This window comes from Musca vetustissima, unplaced genomic scaffold (genome assembly GCF_032173495.1).
Source record: "Musca vetustissima isolate MV318-11 ecotype Yass unplaced genomic scaffold, APGP_CSIRO_Mvet_v1 utg80188, whole genome shotgun sequence".
Taxonomy (NCBI): Eukaryota; Metazoa; Arthropoda; class Insecta; order Diptera; family Muscidae; genus Musca; species Musca vetustissima.
The window spans coordinates 1-21,027 of record NW_026881404.1 but is presented as its reverse complement, the minus strand read 5'-3'; the positions used below and the strand labels follow the sequence as shown (position 1 = coordinate 21,027).

At 35.1% G+C, this 21,027-nt stretch overlaps 1 protein-coding gene across 1 annotated transcript; it reads right to left on the bottom strand.

The window, feature by feature from the left end:
- Nucleotides 1-784: 784 nt before the first annotated feature.
- Nucleotides 785-20,254, bottom strand: LOC133327356 (uncharacterized; the record flags this gene model as incomplete). The annotated part of the gene is made up of 3 exons (XM_061535916.1): nt 785-982; nt 12,344-12,834; nt 20,107-20,254. Coding segments are annotated over 3 exons (837 nt in total), but the record flags the coding sequence as incomplete, so codon positions are not given.
- Between the last annotated feature and the right edge of the window lie 773 nt (nt 20,255-21,027).

Below are 21,027 nucleotides of genomic sequence, written 5' to 3'. Positions count from 1 at the left end.
CCAACAAATCGGCCAAGTTTTGTGGGAAAAAAATAACATATATAATACTACAATGGCCAACATTTTCGAAGGTCTATTCAGGATAATAATTTTCTGCGTACTCTTTGAAAGTTATAATTACAGACTTTATAAATATTTTTTGCAGGCGTATCTAAGGTACAAATCATTTATATGATGGTAAAAGATTTCATGTGAGTATCGTTCGGCAAATTTCAGAAAATGTTACATTTTTGTAAGAGACTATATGTCAAGCCAAAGAAATCGGTCGGATGTTTGAAAAATAAATCTCAAATATAAATATCGGAACAGAATATTATTCATAATAATAATGCCAACCTAATGGAAAAATTATTCCATTATCAATATTTCGATGCGGAACTAAATATATCATCCCATTATTTTATATTATTTTAAAATTAACGGAATTATTTTCGCTTTTTACACTTTTCAATTTTAAAATGTTCATTATCTGCAAATGCTTTTAAACATTTTTATTTGTTTATTTTTATATTCCAGAAAAGAACACACCCACATCCCAGTATAAAATTACTATTTAATGTAATGATGTGGATCCTTGGTATTTGCACATTCTTCCATTATTTTCATTTCATTACCACAAAACAAAAAAGAGCGCGACAAAAACCCCAACTTCGTTATGGCTTTTCAAAATATTTAATCACGGATAACACTTTACTAGATTCCGCTGAATGAACTGAGGAGGATGGAAACACTTTTCAAGTTACTTTTTACTTTTATCTATAGTTTTTTTTTGCAGTTAACTTACCCGAACTTTGCGTACTGTCTTCCTGCTATCGTTGCGTATATTTATGGTCACACAGACATCTTCGCCATGGGTATACCAGGCCTTATCCAAACTGGCACGTAATCCGACACGACCATCTTGCAGGAGGAAAGGTTTGTCCACGGCACCTTGTGGCCCACCGGTGCTGGGGCAGCTGGTAACACCGGCTACACTGTCATACTGTGTGCAATGGCGGTTGGATGAGGAGTGGGGTCGGCAGCAGGAGCATATCCGTAGATTGGCAAATGCAAAGAACGTCATCAATGTTTTTGCAACAAAATTGGAACGGCAGTGGCAACAGCAAAACAAACCAGGACATCCATTATGGCCCCAAACGGATGTTGTCGTTGTAGTTGTTGTTATAATTACATTGCAGATAGCAAGAAACACAACCACAAAGAAAAAACGAGAAGAAGAAGAAAAAAAGAAACACCATGATAAGACAACAAGTTTGATGCTATAATGAAGAAAACGAAGATGGAAAACAGTAATGGTGTAGGAGGACGAAGAAAAAACCCGAGTGTTTACAAAGATGTTGCGGTGAAGTGAAATGAACATCCGCAATGTTGAGGACACAAACACCCTCTCCCACCCAGAAAAATTCAATTAGTGGTTGTTGCATTCTGCCGGCATTCGATTTCAAAACGTTGTGCCTTTTTCTTTGCTGTTTCTTTGGCCATCATCATCATCATAACTCTTGCCATTCAGTCATCCATTGACTGGGAAATCTTTCAAAGAATCAGCAGGAAAATGCAGCATTTACTTGCCTTTAGAGAACAAAAAGCTCGATAATAACATTTAATAACCACAATTAGTAAAGAAAGGTGAAAATTTAATGAGGTTTGGAAATGTGATTAAGTTTCTTTGCAATGGAAAGACAGCCATCAAGAGGGTGGGGAGTGAAAGGGGTAGGATTTTAATTGAAATGGAAAAATATATTTAAGTGGGATTAAATTTCGAAGAATCCCATTAAAAATTTTATTTGTAGCACCTCAAGAGGTATAATCGGATTTTGTTTTTCTATAGAAAAAAAAATCACAGACCTCAGTTCACACTGAGGTACAATTTTTTTCTATAGACAAAAATTCACAGACCTCAGTTCACACTGAGGTACAATTTTTTTCTATAGAAAAAAATTCTCGCAGACCTCAGTTCACACTGAGGTACAATTTTTTTCTATAGACAAAAATTCACAGACCTCAGTTCACACTAAGGTACAATTTTTTTCTATAGAAAAAAATTCACAGACCTCAGTTCACACTGAGGTACAATTTTTTTTTCTATAGAAAAAAATTCACAGACCTCAGTTCACACTGAGGTACAATTTTTTTTTCTATAGAAAAAAATTCACAGACCTCAGTTCACACTGAGGTACAATTTTTTTTCTATAGAAAAAAATTCTCGCAGACCTCAGTTCACACTGAGGTACAATTTTTTTCTATAGAAAAAAATTCTCGCAGACCTCAGTTCACACTGAGGTACAATTTTTTTCTATAGAAAAAAATTCTCGCAGACCTCAGTTCACACTGAGGTACAATTTTTTTGATAGAAAAAAATTCTCGCAGACCTCAGTTCACACTGAGGTACATTTTTTTTCTATAGAAAAAAATTCTCGCAGACCTCAGTTCACACTGAGGTACATTTTTTTCTATAGAAAAAAATTCTCGCAGACCTCAGTTCACACTGAGGTACAATTTTTTTTCTATAGGAAAAAATTCTCGCAGACCTCAGTTCATACTGAGGTTCAATTTTTTTCTATAGAAAAAAATCCGCAGACCTCAGTTCATACTGAGGTTCAATTTTTTTCTATAGAAAAAAATCCGCAGACCTCAGTTCACACTGAGGTACAATTTTTTTCTATAGAAAAAAATCCGCAGACCTCAGTTCACACTGAGGTTCAATTTTTTTCTATAGAAAAAAATCCGCAGACCTCAGTTCACACTGAGGTATAATTTTTTTCTATAGAAAAAATCCGCAGACCTCAGTTCACACTGAGGTACAATTTTTTTCTATAGAAAAAATTCGTAGACCTCAGTTCTCGATTTTTTTCTATAGAAAAAATTCGTAGACCTCAGTTCTCGATTTTTTTTCTATAGAAAAAATTCGTAGACCTCAGGTCTCGATTTTTTTCTATAGAAAAAAATTCGTAGACCTCAGTTCACACTGAGGAAATTTTTTTATACAGAAAAATTTACAAAAAATAATATTTTTATTTCAAATTAATTTATTAAATATTTTTCAATTTTTTCCAAAACTTCTCTATTCAGAATATATGTATATTATTGATTTTTTTTTAAATTCTACACTGAATAAACTTTAACATAATCAATTTCCAAATCGGCCCGATCTAATCATGTTGTATTCGTTTCAAAGGCATTACGGAATTTCATCATTGCATACGTCTCTCCACCTTGCCATGGTTTCGGCTCTGACCATGCGTTATCATGAAAATTGAAAAATCCACCAATTGCCTCACCGAACACCAAATAAAATTCCTGATCAAATGGTGCCCATTTGGTACCCCGCTGTAGGAAATTACGATTTGGTAACTGCTTATAACCAACTTTACGATTTTGAAAACTCTCCTCATCGCTGTTCACTTCATAGCGGCAATATTCCACATTGTCCAGTGAGAATGTTATCATATTGGGTGTCCACAACATTTTATAATTATGGAACTCATCGGAAAAGTTTTGTGTGGTACTGTTGATACAAAACAGTAGGGAATACAATTCGGGGAATGAGTGTATCACAAGTCCGGTAATTAAATCTTTCTTCGGCCCATCATCCCTTGTCTGGCCAATACGCATTTGACCGGAATTATAACGTTTCATGCCGTATCGTGGATTATTCGGCTGCAATCACAGCTGAGGATACACCCACATGGCCCGTGGCATTTTGGCGCGAACCTCAACATGACCATATTTAAAGGCGAATTTATTCTTGGATGTAAACTGAGCAGATATATAGGGTGGAATAATATCAACAAATGTTGGTTCAATGGAACATTCCCTGGAATCCATATCGCCGGTACAATTCAATCCCAAATTTAATGGTGCCCGTTCAGTTTCAAATTTCCCCAAAATGTTGTTCGGTTGATTTTGGTTTGATACGAACAATGCCTTTTTCAACCTTGAGCACATCCTCCACATCGTCAAGATAGAAGTTGAATTCATAATCTGGTGAGTGAGGAATACGTCTTTCCGCTGTCCATTTTTGTGGATTCAGGGAGGTGCCTACAAATTCCTCTTTGATTATTAATTGACCGGCACAATGGATGGGGATGCCATTCACTGTAGTGGCTGATTTGTTGCAACTGACTGACGACTTATCTACCTCCATGTTGGCTGTGGGTTATCCATTGTCCTGGGTCATTGTCGATGAAACCATGCCATATATCAAGATGACTATTGCGAAATATAAAACTTTAGCCATTTTGCTGCGAAGACCTCTTTGTATGGGTGTTTTCGATTTGAATACTTATGCTTTGCCTGGGTGCTGGAATATTTATTTAAAAATTTCTGCCCAACAATTCCGCCACTGCATCCAATAATTTTCTTTGTTTATATTCAAGTTGTTGATACAGTTTTTTATTGGGTTTTTTCGTTGGCTCTTCCGAGTAAAATCACAGTGACGTGTAATTTCCATTTTATTATTAGAAAATTTACACTCTCTGATTTAGAATAATATGAAGCCCCTCCCCTCCAGTGTGGGGCACACAAGTGATTTAAGTGAATTAATTGAAAAGCTTTATAATTCGAAATAGCTATCCTGCTCTACGTTGTGGTTCCATCGGCTGTGAACCAGGATTTTGTGCAACCAACAGTCAACAGAAAGGTAGATAAGTCAAAAAGCAGTTGTAAACCTCAGCTATGGTTGAAACCCACGAAGTATTATAATTCCGGTCAAATGTGTATTGCGCAAACAAGGGATGATGGAGCCAAGAATGATTTATTTAACAGGCTTGTTATACACTCGTTCCCAAAATCGTATTCTCTTTTGCTTTGTGTTAATAGTACCCAACAAAATTTATTCGATCTATGAATTGTGGTTGACTTTCAGTATTTTGTCATTTGCGCTTGACAATGTGAAATATTGTCCAGATGAGGAGTGTTTTCAAAATCGTAAAGTTGGTTATTTTGCATTACAAAATCGTAATTACCTAGTGGGTACCATTCGATTAGGAATTTTATTTAGTGTTTGGTGAGGAATCAGAGTGAAATCAGGAAATTCTACCAACCACTAAAACACCAAACCGAAGGCTTTGGTGCAGGCACTTCCTCCTGTAGAGATGAATATAGATACATATAGCGTGTTGAAGATCTGGAAAGAGCATTTTTAAAAGCTTCTGGTATCAAATAGTGGCGATGAAGAAGATACCCCAGAATCAATAAGAGATGGCGGTATAGATTGTATACCACCTAGCCAAAATGAGGTGGGAGTAGCAATTAAACGGCTGAAGAACAATAAAGTAGCAGGTGCCGATGGATTACCAGCCAAACTGTTCAACACCGGTAGTCAGATGCTAGTCAGGAGCATGCACCAGCTCATTTTTACAATTTGAGTAGAGGAATGCATGCCCAATGATTGGAACCTCAGCATTCTGTGTCCCCTGAACAAAAAAGGAGACAAGATGATATGCAAAATTTTAATAATTTGGCAATGCATCATATATTTAGGCATGATATGGGTTATATAATGACATATCGTTATGCAAAGTTAGGGTCAAATCGGATATTTCGTTCAAATGGTATTATAAACCAGAAGCAGTGGATCTATATTCCTTATATTCGAAATTGATTTCAAATTGGAAGAAATATTAAGTTTATACTATTTCCAAATATAACGGTAGACCCCAAATTTCGGTATTGTGGCTAGTATAGACACGATTTTTCAAACGAATTGGCTGTAATTTGGTACTTAGTTTTCTATTTACGTGTGCTACCAGTTCCTAGCAAATGTCAGTATTTTTGGGTGTTTGGGCACGCTTTTTCACCGAATTGGCTGTTTTTTTCGAATTTAGATAGTGATTGGATATCACATAATCCTGTCGCAAATTATTAATATTGGCCCACTTTTCAGGATATCCCTCATATAATATTACCCGAATTATTCCGTTTTGTTGGCAATCACCCAATTGTTTTGTTATCTCCAGGGGAAATAGACAATGGCATAACCTATATAAAGGCTAATAAATTCAAAATACTTAAAATAGGGAAGAATCTATATACGGGATCTGTGTAGACTATATATTCACCCCTATTCCGTATGTCACCGTCGACACGAAACGACAACGTAGAGAGTCGTCTATTGCAAATTGGTATTCCCTACATCGTTGTCGACATTTATCGATAACTATTGAAACATTTTTGGTATTCTGTGACGACGATGATGTCGAAGATTTCTTCGTCATTGTTTTAGTTAACGACTCAAGTATTGAAACAAGTTTTTTAAGAAATTAAAAAAAAACATGACCGAACAAGAACAGGATATATCATTCTAAAATCTATTCATTGCGTAATGCAAAATTAGGTGTAAATAAATAAAGAAAAATATATTAGATCTATATATAAATCTGAACCGATTTGGGCTCGTCTTTTTGCCAAATAAAGGGCCGTCCAATTCGGATGGAGTGTACCAAATTTTTTCCCATTCGAATCATGTAACATGTTTAAAATAATACATGAACGGAACGGAGGTGCATAAATCGACTCAAAAAGTAATTCTATGTTCTAGTTTAAAGGCTCATCTTGGATGACATTTTTACCACACGTAGGTCTCGTCTCCCTTATCACGAAAATTTATGATTTTCTTGGGAAAAGCCAAACATCCGCAAAATATAGACCCTTGAAGTTCCGAAATTCCTCTGTTCATAAGTTCGTCATTTATAGACCGATGAAGGTAATATTGGTATGGTTGTAAAGCGTTCACATTATATTTTTACATAAATTCGTTAATTAAATATTATTCAAAATAGCCGGCCTTCGGTCTGTGATTTAAGACATTCCACTAAATCTATTTTTATACCCTCCACCATAGTATGGAGGGTATATTAATTTTGTCATTCCGTTTGTAACTCATCGAAATATTAAATTCCGACCCTATAAAGTATATATATTCTTGATCAGGATAAAATTCTAAGACGATCTAGCCGTGTCCGTCCGTCTGTCCGTCCGTCTGTTGTAATCACGCTATCTTCTGAAGGAATTGAGATAGGGTGCTAAAATTTTGCATAGGGTTGTCTTTTGTCTGCAGGCAGGTCAAGTTCGTATAACAGTACCTGCCAATTCTCAGTATTTTGGGGTTCTTGAGCACGTTTTTCAACCGAATACGCTGAAATTTGGTACATTGAGTTCTTATTGGGTACTAAATGTCTCCACAAAAACATATAAATATAAGTCCACTTTTTCTGGTAGCCCCCATATAACGGTACCTACGGATTTTCAGTATTTTGGGGGTTTTTGATCGTATTTTTTCACCGAATTGTCTGTAATTTAGTATTTTAAGTTCTTAATAGGTTCCAAATATCTCCACAAAAAATTATTAACATCGGTCCATTTTTTCGGGTAGCCCCCATATAAGGGTACCCCCAATTTTCGGTATTTTGGGGTTCTTAAGTGCGTTTTTCAACCGAATTCTCTGAAATTTGGTACATTGGGTTCTTATTGGGTACCAAATATGTCCACTAAAAATTATAAATATAAGTCCATTTTTTCTGGTAGCTCCCATATAAGGGTACCCCCAAATTTCGGTATTTTGGAGTTCTTGAGGGCGTTTTTCAACCGAATTCGATGAAATTTGGTACATTGGATTCTTATTAGGTACCAAATATCTTCAATAAAAATTAAAAATATAAGTCCATTTTTTCTGGTAGCTCCCATATAAGGGTACCCCAAATTTCGGTATTTTGGGGTTCTTGAGGGCGTTTTTCATCCGAATTCGCAGAAATTTGGTATATTGGGATTTTATTGGGTACCAAATATCACTACTAAAATTTAAATATAAGTCCATTTTTTCTAGTAGCCCCCATATATAGGTACCCCCAAAATTTCGGTATTTTGAGGTTCTTGAGCGCGTTTTTCAACCGAATTCCCTGAAATTTGGTATTTTGTAGCCGTATATGGTAACAAATATCCCTACCAAAAATTATTCATAGTCAACCCCTTTTGCGGGTAGTCCCCATATAACCCCATTTTTTATATTAAAATAATTATCTGATTTTTCCGCGTTTTGGGTTTGGTTCTAACACTCTGATGTAATCATTTCACCTGCGAAGGAGATCGAGATAAAAAACTAGAACATACGGTTCGATAATGAACTATATGTGAACTATAACCCGCATTTAGGCTTAGCCGTAGCCCCTGTGTGGGAGGTACCAGAAGGCATGGCCCGATATTCCCCAAATTCGGACTTGAACTAAGTTTGGAAGAAATAATCAGATGGGATGAAATCAAATTTTTCTGAAACGGATTTGGTCCAAAGAAACATGGGGTCTAGAACCAATATTTCGATGAGGCACATTTTCACCGTGTAAAAGTGTATACACACTAATTAGCCATAAGGCTGAGGGTATAATTTTCTATTACAAAATTATTGTTTACATAATCGGTTTGTAGAAATGTCGGTATAGGTCCATTTTTGGTATGTTCCCTATATTTTCATACCTGCCAGTATATCTATGGTGGAGGGTATCCAAAGTTCGGCCCGGTCGAACTTAACGCTTTTTCACTTGTTTCAACTATTTTTTTCAATAACCATTCTTGGACGGCTATTTATGACGAATGCAATATTACCATCATCGGTAAAATGTGGTAAAATTTCAGAAAAATTGAAGATAACCCCCTAAACTCAACTTAAGCCAAAATATCAAACAAAATAAACAGCTGACTACAATTTTAGAGATGTGTTTTTTGTTTTGTTGATATTATCGATAAATAGCCGACATCGTCGCATGAGCGTTACGGAATACCAAATTAATGTCGAAGTGATGTCGATGTCGATACGAAGTGATGTCGACAAAGAAACGACGTCGACAACGACGACGATATAAGGAATAGGGGTGATTAAAATATTGGTCTTTGTTAACAGTATTCGATCAGAAGGTATTTCATTCTCCGAAATTCAAAATAACGTTTCTGAATAGTTTTAATTTCGAAATATATATTCAATGTTCTGAAACCGAGAATGATTGGGTATAATAAAGCCGCCTTCCACTGGTAGAGGACAAAAAATTTAGTGCTCCAATTGTTAAGTCCACAAAATAAATTAAAAATCAGAGATAAGTCTTTTTTAATTATCCGTTTCCTTTTCAAAATGACTTTTAAATATTCATAAAAATTCTAGAAAATAAAAGGAATTTCTTATAAAGGATATTCAGATATTAGGCTTTTTATAGAATGTCTACTTGTATTCGTCTCATAGAAAACGATAGCTATTCATAGAGAATATCTATATGTTTTCTTGTAGAAGACTAAAGGTATACCTTATGAGAACCAATTAATATTCTTATGGATGACAAGGGTGTCTACTTAGGAAATACCAAGAGTATTTCTTATAGAAGAGCAAAGTGGTTTCTTTTAGGAGACAAAGAAGTCTTCTTGAAGGTCTACTTATAAACCAGTAAGGAAAGTAGTAAAGTCGGACGGGGCCGACTATATGATACCCTTCACCACTATGGGTATATTAAGCAGGACTATAACATAAAATTGGATGAAAAAAATGTGATATTTATCCAAATGTGAATCTACCTAGATCTATCCATAATGTATGTCAATCGACTTCAAACAAATATAAATAGGTCATCCGTTGTGCTATGTCTGCACTTCTAGAAAACGCAACTACGTAATTCTATGCTCAATTTTTTAAGTTGTGCAAAATTTGATGTCAATCTGACTAACAAGAGGAGTTTGATGCCCAATTTACTTGAAATGTGGAAGCGAAAATATATATATCTATCCAAATATTGAGCGATTTCAAACAAACTTGTCACAGGTTACGTTATGCAACTTTCAGAACGTTTTGTTCCAATTGGTTCCTTAGTACGTCAATTACTTAACATCAATCTATAATAAAAGGGAGCTATATCTAAATCTGGACCGATTTTCACGAAACTTGGCAGACATCATTCTAGGCTCAATTAAATACGTTATGCCAAATTTCGTGCAAATCGAGGATATATAGGGACTTTGGTGCACCTTTTACATGAAATCGGACGAAACTATATATGGGAGCTATATCTAAATCTTGACCTATTTTCACGAAACTTGGCAGACATCATTCTAGACTCAATTCAGTACATTATGCCAAATTTCGTGCAAATCAAAAGATATATAGGGACTTTGGGGCACCATTTACATGAAATCGGACGAAACTATATATGGGAGCTATATCTAAATCTGGACCGATTTTCACGAAACTTGCAGACATCATTCTAGACTCAATTCAGTACGTTATGCCGAAATTCGTGCAAATCGGAAGATATTTAGCGACTTTGGTGGACCATTTACATCAAATCGGACGAAACTATATATGGGAGCTATATTTAAATCTGGACCGATTTTCTCCAAACTTGGCAGACATCCCTCTAGGCTTAATTCAGTACGTTATGCCAAATTTCGTGCAAATCAGAAGATATATAGGAACTTTGGGCACTATTTACATGAAATCGGACGAAACTATATATGCGAGCTATATCTAAATCTGGACCGATTTTCACGAAACTTGGCAGACATCATTCTAGACCGAAATGATTAGGCTGTACCAAATTTCGTGCAAATCGAAAGATATATAGGAACTTTGGGGCACCATTTACATGAAATCGGACGAAACTATATATGGGAGCTATATCTAAATCTGGACCGATTTTCTCCAAACTTGGCATACATCACTCTATGCTTAATTCAGCACGTTATACCAAATTTCGTGCAAATCAGAAGATATATAGGGACTTTGGGCACTATTTACATGAAATCGGACGAAACTATGTATGGGAGCTATATCTAAATCTGGACCGAATTTCACGAAACTTGGCAGACATCATTCTAGACCTAAATGATTAGGCTGTACCAAATTTCGTGCAAATCGAAAGATATATAGGGACTTTGGGGCACCATTTACATGAAATCGGAGGAAACTATATATGGGAGTCATATCTAAATCTGGACCGATTTTCTCCAAACTTGGCATACATCACTCTAGGCTTAATTCAGCACGTTATACCAAATTTCGTGCAAATCAAAAGATATATAGGGACTTTGGGGCACCATTTACATGAAATCGGACGAAACTATATATGGGAGCTATATCTAAATCTGGACCGATTTTCACGAAACTTGGGAGACATCATTCTAGACCTAAATGATTAGGCTGTACCAAATTTCGTGCAAATCGAAAGATATATAGGGACCGTTTACATTAAATCGGTTGAATATATATATGGGAGCTATATCTAAATCTGAACCGATTTTTCCCAATTTCAATAGGGTTCGTCCTTGGGCCGAATAAGTGACCTATGCCAAATTTCATCCAATTCGGATCATAAATGCGACCTGTACTTTGTTTACAATTTAACATGGACAGACAGACAGACGGACGGACAGACGGACGGACGGACGGACATGCATAAATCGACTTAGAAAGTGATTCTATGCATATTCTCAAAAGGAACCATGTGTCTATCTTGTTTCCTTTTGCCTGTTACAAACATATGCACAAAGACATAATACCCTGTACCACAGTGTGGTGAAGGGTATAAAAAGGACCAAGCGGTTTTCTTACGGAATATATAAGGACTTTGTTAATGAATATCAGAATTCATCAAATTAGCGTCAATTCGTTTGAAAATGTACCAAAATCCCTTAAAATACCGTATAATGGGAGTATCGTTATTTGGGTTATACCCCGAAACTTTAGGCAATATCGATCAATTAATGTTTTCTGCCCAATGAGAATGCCAAAATATCAATTTACAGCCTATTAGATTAAAAACGTGCTTGAACTCCTCAAATAACCGAAATCCAGGAGGTAACGTTATATCCCGAAACTTTGACCAATTTTGGGTAAAGAAATTTGCTATGCAGTGACTAATAAATTACAGTCGATCCGAAAAAGAACCCAAAACACCGAATACTGAAAAAGTACCATTTTATGGGGGATATACAAAATACGTGGGCCAATGTTTATAATTTTCAATATCAATACGTTCTAAAATAGCAGCAATGTATGCGCATGTCTTGGAAAATTCTGGTCTCCGGTGGATATATTCATCGGAGACTAGAGGATATTAATTATGTCCTAAAAGTCTTAAATTAGATGATAGAAAGCTATTATTGGAACATTTAAGAAGCCAAGAGGTCTGATTGAAAAAATTAAATCGAAAAATAATATAATCTTCTTTTGCCGTTTCTTCTGTATACGAAAGCGAAATATATTTAAAAATCTTCACTTATTTTCTCATGCAAAACCGACGAACATTTTTTCAAACATACTCCTCCTATGGAAAAAAACAATAAAGAACAATTTTTCATCATATGACATTCTTACCTCCTGAAATGATTTACTATAATTGTAAAATGGATCACTGGGACACTTTTCCACTTCGCTTTTGCTGCGACCAAAACGGCTGCTAAAACGAAAGGATTTCGGTGATAGACGTAATTTGGGAAATGAATCTCCACGTTCAGATTTGCGGCTTTTGCCGCCACACGAGGCGGTGGATGAGGGTGCCACTGTTGCTGAGGATGCTGATGTTGACGAGTCATGATGGCCATGTGCTGTCACTGCTTCCGCTGAATTTGAATGATGAGATGTCGCTGACGCTGCTGCCGATGTGCTGGTATTTGATGAAGACGAGGCAACGGCTGTGGTCTGGGTGCAGGCCAATGTAACGGGTGGCGAGGAAACGGGATTGTTAAAGAGAGCTGCAAAATTTTCCGGACCATGAATGCCATGATTGAAAACATCAGTGCGGTAGATGACACGAACACCCATTTTAACGGAAGCACGACGATGGAATTTTTCATCAGTTTTATCGGCTGTTAAAAGAAATGAAACAAAAGAAACAAGCAATAAATAAAATGATTGAAATATTCCACAAAAAAGGATCAAAGGATATTGAGAAGGAGAAACATGTTATTTAAAATTCAAAGGACAATTTTTTGTAAGTAGGTTTTTTCATTCTTCATTCCGCATAGGTCCCAATACAAACGTATTTGGTTTATTTTTCTTTTTTCTTGTTTTCCCATTGAAAACCTTTTAAAATATTCATGAAAATTTCATTTTATAGGCAATACCAAAACACCTTAACCAGCCAACGTGCCATACAATGTGTTTTTTTAATCTATCCCCCTTCTTTTGTTTCCTTTCCCTTTTGCAACACTCTGAGAATGTGTGTGTGTTTGCCTGTATGTGTGTGCTTATCATAGATGAACTTTTTTCTTTTCACTTTTTCCTCCTTTCCATTCTCGCTTTTTCTCCACATCTTCCTTCTTAAAATAGACAGTTTGACATTAATAGACAGTCATGTTTCTATGCCTGTCCATTTAACCCAGAGGTCACATTAAAGTTAAAGTGCATTTGGCTTTCGAAAACAGGTTCACATCGCAAAGAAAATAACTGCAAAAACTACAACAACAGAAATAGAAAAGTAGTAACAAAAAAGTTGGTAATTTTTACCGGAAAGACCACAAAGTTTTCTATTTGTGTGTGAGTGCCAGCTAAGCGTAAAAGTTTTAAGTAGTAAATGTAATTTTTACGTGATTTTTTTAAATGTGAAGCAAAAGTTCTTTTTTTATTACTACATGGAATTGCAGGTTGAACGATGGAAAGTTGTTTTCCAATGGAACAACTAAATGCTTAATAGGACAATAAATCTGAGAAGATCACAAGGTTTTTTTTATTAAAGACCAAAAGGATATTTTTGCAGAAGAACCAAAATAGAGTTCTTATAAAAGATCCGATGATCTTCTTTCGGGACCAGGAAGTGCTCTCCTAAAATTGTAGGGTCTTCTTATAGAAGACCAAAACTTCTTTTAGAAAACTTCGTGGTTTTCTAAAAGAAGTTTTAGAAATGAAAAAAATATGAAATAGGCGTGTATATTTTAGAGCTTGGCAAAAATATTCTTTAAAAATCCACGCTTATTTCAGAGCTTGGCAAAAATATTCTATAATAAATCATCGTCTACTTTAGAGCTTGGAAAAAATAGTCTTTAAAAATCCACGCCTTTATGGCCAAAAAAATATTATTTAATACACCAACGAATTGACGACCTCAGGAGAAAATTATTGGAAAAAAATCTTTCTAAACCAGTAAGGAACGTAGAAAAAGTCGGACTGGGCCGACTATATGATACCCTTCACCACTTTGGGTATAATCCTCATATGTATCCTTACAATTGCATGTCAATGTTCCCTCGAAGGAACATACACATGTCTTTCTGCAACCTATGATAAATTTAATTTCATTCGGTCAGATTTAGAGTCGTTTGCGTACCATGGTACAAATTTATGGAAAACGATTTATAGCAAAATTGATTCACGCTATTCGGTATTAAAAATTTAATTTCAATCAGACACCCGTTCGAAATACATATGGAAGCTAACATTAGGAGTTTGGTGCACCACTTATGTAAAATCGGACGAATATATATGTATATGTGTAGGCTATATCGAAATCTGAACCGATTTTTCCGAAACCTACCACACATTATTATATACTCAATTCAATACGCTATGCCAAATTTCGTGCAATTTAAAGGATATATAGAGACTTTGGTACACCATCTACATTAAATCGGACGAAAATATATATGGGAGCTATATCGAAATCTGAACCGATTTTCCCGAAACTTACCGCTCATCATTTTAGACTCAATTCATTACGCTATGCCAGATTTCGTCAAATAGAAGAATATATAGGGACTTTATGGCACCATTTACATAAAATCGGAGGAAACTATATATGCAAGCTTTATCGATATCTGAACCGATTTTTCCGAAACTTACAACTCATCATTCTAGACTTAATTCAGTACGCTATGCCAAATTTCTTGCAAATTGAATGATATATAGGGACTTTAGCGCTCTATTTACTTAAAATCGGACGAAAATATATATAGAAGCTATATCTAAATATGAACCGATTTTCAGGAAACTTTGCACACATCATTGTAGACTCCATTCATTACGATGTGCCAAATTTCGTGCAAATCGAAAGATATATAGGGACTTTGGTGCACCATTTACATGAAATCGGACGAGAATATATATGGGAGCTATATCTAAATCTGAACCGAATTTCAGGAAACTTCACACATATCATTCTGGACCTAATTCGTTACGTTATGCCAAATTTCGTGTAAATCGAAAGGTATATAGTTACTTTGGTACACCATTTACGCTAAATCGGACGAAAATATATGGGAGCTATATCTAAATCTGAACCGATTTTCAGGAAACTTAACAGATATCATTCTAGACCTAATTCATTACGTTGTGCCAAATTTCGTGTAAATCGAAAGGTATATAGTTACTTTGGTACACCATTTACACCATCATGGACAGACGGACGAACAGACAGACGGACAGGTATAAATCGACTTAGAAAGTGATTCTATGCATATTCTCAAAAGGAACCATGTGTCTATCTCGTTTCCTTTTGCCTGTTACATACATATGCACAAAGACATAATACCCTGTACCACAGTGTGGTGAAGGGTATAAAAAAACATACGTAACATACGTCAATCCTACACTCCAACAGTAATTTTAATTCCAAAATTCTGGGGTCCAGCTCTATCCGTTCACACATAATGAAGTTGTGCCAAATATAGTACCATTTAGTAAATATGTGTACTGTGCTTCCATATCTCAATTCTATTTCCAACAGCAACTACTATTCCTAATTTTAGGTATCCAGCTCTCTCCACCCAAATTGTACCAAATCTAGTGCCGTTTAGTATTTTTCGTACACATAAATACGAGTTTTCAAAATTGTATTTACAGTTCGATCTTCAACAGTAATCATAATTTCAAATTTCAAGTTTTCAGCTCTATCCTTTCAAGTAAAATCCAAATTTTACTAAATTTAGTACCATATAGTAATTTTTTGTAGCAATAACTACGCATTTTCCAAACTACAATCCAACAGTCATTTTAATTCCCAATTTGACGACTCCAGCTTTATCTGTTCACCTAAATCCATCTTGCACCAAATTTAGTACCATTTAATACTTTTCGTACAACTAAGTACGATTTTTTAAAGCTACATCAATCCTGTACTACAATAGTATTCCTAATTCCGATGTTCAGAATTCCATCTCTATACACTCAACTAAATGCAAATTATACCAAATTTAGTACCATTTTGTACATTTTATATAAATATGTACTAATTTCATAAAATATTTCCATACATCAGTTCCACTTCCAAAACTTTATTCCATATAAAATTTTAAGACTCTAGTTATATATGTTCAATATATAAATTTGAGTACCATGTAGTACCAAATTTCATAATTCGAGCTCTAAAGGTTCACCCAAATCCAAATTTTTCATTTAGCACGCATTATTTCCATAAGTACCCTCTTCAACCATCCATCAAAACTTCATACATATCCCGATCCTACAACCCCACAATGATTCCAAAATAAAATTTTCTGGATTCAAACTTTATTGGTTCACCCACAATTTAAATTTTACCAAATTTAGTGCACAGTAGTACGAATTTCCAAAACTTCCTAAATACCCAATCCTACACCCCGACAGTGATTCTAGATCCAAGTTTCAGGATTCCAACTCCATATATTCAACCACAATTCAAATTGTACCAAATTTAGTGCATAGTTGTACCAATTTCCGAAAGGTCATACATACTCCAATCCTACACCTCACAGTCATTCTAACTCCAAGTTTCAGGATTCCAACTTTATCGGTTGACCCACAATTCAAATTGTACCAAATTTAGTACACAGTAGTACGATTTTCCAAAACTTTCTACTTAACCCAAACCAACATCCCCACAATGATACTAAATCTAATTTTCAGGATTCCAATTCTATCGGTTCACGAACAATTCAAATTGTAGGGGAGAGGGGGGCACCTTTGAACACTTTTTGCTTTCAAGCCTTATAAAATTTTTTATTTTATAATTTTTAGTTTCTTATAAATTGTATCTAATATGTACATATGTAACCTTTAAAATGAATATACATATGACATACTATAAGCTTGATAAATATATTTTATTACTGTTTTAATGGACGAACTCAAAGTGTTCAAAACTGCCCCCCCAGGGGGCACCTTTGAACAAGGCTTGACATTTTTGAACGACATGGTTTTTTACAGTGTTTATGTTCAAATATGTATGTATTTTATTAATACATATCAGAAATGCATTAATTCATTAAAAAATATATAAAAAATTTTCAAAATATAAAAAATTTAGATCAAAAGTTATTAAAACATAAAATGACTTAAAAACAAAAATTAATATGGTGAAAAATACAGTTAATTTCGTAATCTTATTAACCGATTTGAAATTTTGAGAAATCGAAGCCAAAAGTTTCTTTTTTTGCTCGAGTTTAATGGGCATGTTCAAAGGTGCCCCACCCATGGCATTTTACGGAAATTTAAAATAACTTTTTTTGTAATAAATATATATGAATGAAATTACATTAGTTATGTTTGAAATGATTGTTGGAATGCAAAAAATTTGTTTGACGAAAGAAAACTATCACATAATTCTTCCTGCGCCCTTACAACCAAATGAATAAAAGTTTACAATCACACTGAGAAAACATGGCCACCCATGCACAAATTTTCGACAGCTGAAAAAGCAAGCCAAAGTGGTTTACGCATATAGAAAACAAGATTGCCATATACAAAAATGTGGTTGCTGGTCGGAAAAATATTAAACCAAGATTTTATGAGCGATGTTCAAAGGTGCCCCACGTTCAAAGGTGCCCCCCTCTCCCCTACTAAATTTAGTACATAGTAGTACCAGTTTCCAAATCTTCCAACATACCCCAATCCTACACCTCCACAGTGTTCATAAATCAAAATTTCAAGATTCCAACTCTATCGGTTCACCCAAAAAATCAAATCGTACTAAATTTAGTACATAGTAGTACCAATTTCCAAACCCTCCTACATACCCCAATCCTACACCTCCACAGTGATCCTAAATCAAAATTTCAGGATTCTTACTCTATCGCTTCACCCACAATTTAAATTATACCAAATTTAGTACACCCCCACAGTGATCCCAAATTTAAGTTTCAGGATTCCAACTCTATCGGTTCACTCACAATTCAAATTTTACCATATTTAGTACACATTAGTACAAATTTCTAAAACTTCCTAGATATATCAATCTTACCCCTCAGTGATCCTGGCTCCAAATTTCATGACTCTAGCTCTATTGGTTCACCTAAAAATCAAATTGTACCAAATTTAGTACCATTTAGTACCCATAAGTATTATTTTCGTAAACTGAATCCTGACCCCAATCCCACACCCCTACAGTGATCCTGACTCCAAATTTCATTGTTCCCGCTCTATAGGATCACCCAAATCCAAACTGTACCGATTTTGTACTTTTCGTACACATAAGTAACAAATTTCCAAAAAATCAAATTTGTACCAAATATAGTACCATATAGTACTTTTAGTACACATGAGTACACGCTTACCAAACTCTCCTCATATCGACCCTAATTCTCAACCTTAATTTGCATTCCAAATTTCAAGTTTTTAGCTCTATCCATTCACATGCTACAAAATTGTACCAAATTTAGTACATTTTAGTACTTTTCTAATACTTATAGTTCCAATTTCCAAAAAGTCCTTTGCTACATATATTTAGTGACCCTCAATCCAAATTTCAGATTTCTAGCTCTACTGGTTCGCCAAATACCATATTTATCTAGTATGAATTTCAAAAAACCCCGCCTAATCTGTCACCTTTGGACCAAGAGTGACACTCACCCAAAATTTCAAGACTCTAGCTTCAGCCGTTTCGTCAGGGCGTTGATGAATCTTTAAATCAGTCAGTCAATCACTTTACTCTTTTATTAGTATAGATAAATCCATGCCTAGGTGGTTCATGGAAAAATATTCTTTAATAAATCTCCACCTAGGTGGTTCCTGCAAAAATGTTTTTTTTTTAATATCCACGCCTAGGTGGTTCCTGGAAAAATATTCTTTAATAAATCCATGCCTCAGTTGGTCTGTCCATTCTTTGTTTTTCTTCCTCATCTCTATTCGACTGGCCTATCATAAAATAAATTGTAAAATCAATTCCACTTTATCCTTTTGTCATATATCTTCAAGTTTTTATTGTTGTTGTCGTCATCGTTGTCCTTTCGCAATGTGCCACAGTTCATTAGGTGGGCATGGGGGGAAATGTGTGTCCTGTTTCCGGATTTTTTTTATGCCACAAGTTGCTTACTTGTGTTTAATATCCTTCCAACACAGCTGTTGTTCTTAGTTCCGCTATAATGTTTTTGTTCGCTTGCTTCGTTTATTTGCCTAGAGCTCATAAATGTTTGTTATTTGCTGTTGTTGTTGTTGGAAAATGTTTATATAAATATAATACGAGAGGAAAAAGTGCGAAAGGAAAATATATTTCTCCTCCTTTATTTGTTTTTTTTTTTATTTGTGTGTGTGGGGGGGGGGGTAATGTGAGCTGTGGTTATTTTATTTTTATGGCGAAACGGCGGTTTCGATTCATTTTAAAGTGTGGGTTCACCATTCATACACACACACATTGGCAATAACATTTTATTTAAGTGGTTCTTGTTTTATTTGTTGTATTTTTGAGGAGTTTTTTTCTAGCACCTGAGCCTGAGTGAAATACAGGAAAGAATAAAATGGATTTTTATGGCGGCTGATGATGATTTCTATAATAATAGAGGACATTTTTATGCGTTGCTATTTAAGAGGTAGTAAATAATATCTAATGGGAATTGAAATACACAGGAATAATTTCAGTGTTCTTAAATCGGGACCTTATCCATAAAATAACATAATATCAAATGTTTCCATGAAAAGTTCATTCTTCAATTTTAATAAAAATTCCAGCCGTCCATCTACCCTTTTCAACATTCCCTTACAAGGAAAATCAGTGATTCCGACACAACCATTCCCCCTTTTTCGAATTCTTTGAAATATTCATTACTTCATAAATCCATAATTTGAAAAACGAAAAATATTTTTAATATTCCAAAAAGAGCCTTTACTTCTTACGAAACAAAAAATCGACCTTAAATCTTCTTAACCAGAATTTAAAAAAAAAACTCTCAACTTACCAATAAAACAGCGAACATCATAACTGGTACCAATTGGTGCTCCATAGTAACGTTTCGCCGGCACTAATTGTACGCTGGGTGGTGCCTGGGCGGTCAGGGTCAATGTAAAGGGATGGGCACCCTCACCCAAACGTTTCAGCAAGGCTTCCTGGAAAACAAATTGAGAAAACAATTTTTTTTTTATTTAATAATTATAAATCATTGAACGAAAAACAACCCGTACAAAATTTACTTGTGTCATCCGACGGATTAAATTACACACGCTCGTGTGTATATTTTGTGTGGTGGTAATGGTTCTGATGCCCATCGAAAATAATTATTTTAATGGAACGAATGAAGCCATCAACCAGAAATGGTTTCTGTTTAAAATATGATTAAATATTTTTTAATGAGTTTTAAAGGTTTCTGGTTAATATCCGTCACTTTTTCTGAAGGGTTTCTTTGAAAAGGCAATGTTGCAATTATGTGGAATACCACACATTGGTCCAATGAAAACAAACATACATTGAAAGTAATCTTCAGTTACACACTGATATTGGAAACAAATTAAGACAACAATTTCGATACTGCAACGTTAAATTCGAACGAGTTTTCCATGCGCCTAGGTTTTTGTTTTAAATTGTCATTCGGATTGTGAAAAAGTTACAATTCCACCGGCATCAATTCTAGGCTCGCTCAAATTGATTCCAAAGAACGTTATTCGGACAACTAACTGTCATATTTGTGTTCTATGCTTTTGTATTCGGAACTATATAGTCCAGAATGTTAGTTTTGGATCCTAGTCCTATCCTGCATTAAGACACACACCGAACCATCGTTTAGATCCGTCTGTCACTTCTGGAGTTGTTCTGGTCTATACCGGGTGCCGGAGTCCTCATCTCAATCATTGTCGTTTCCAATGATGTTTAAAATTCCCTCATC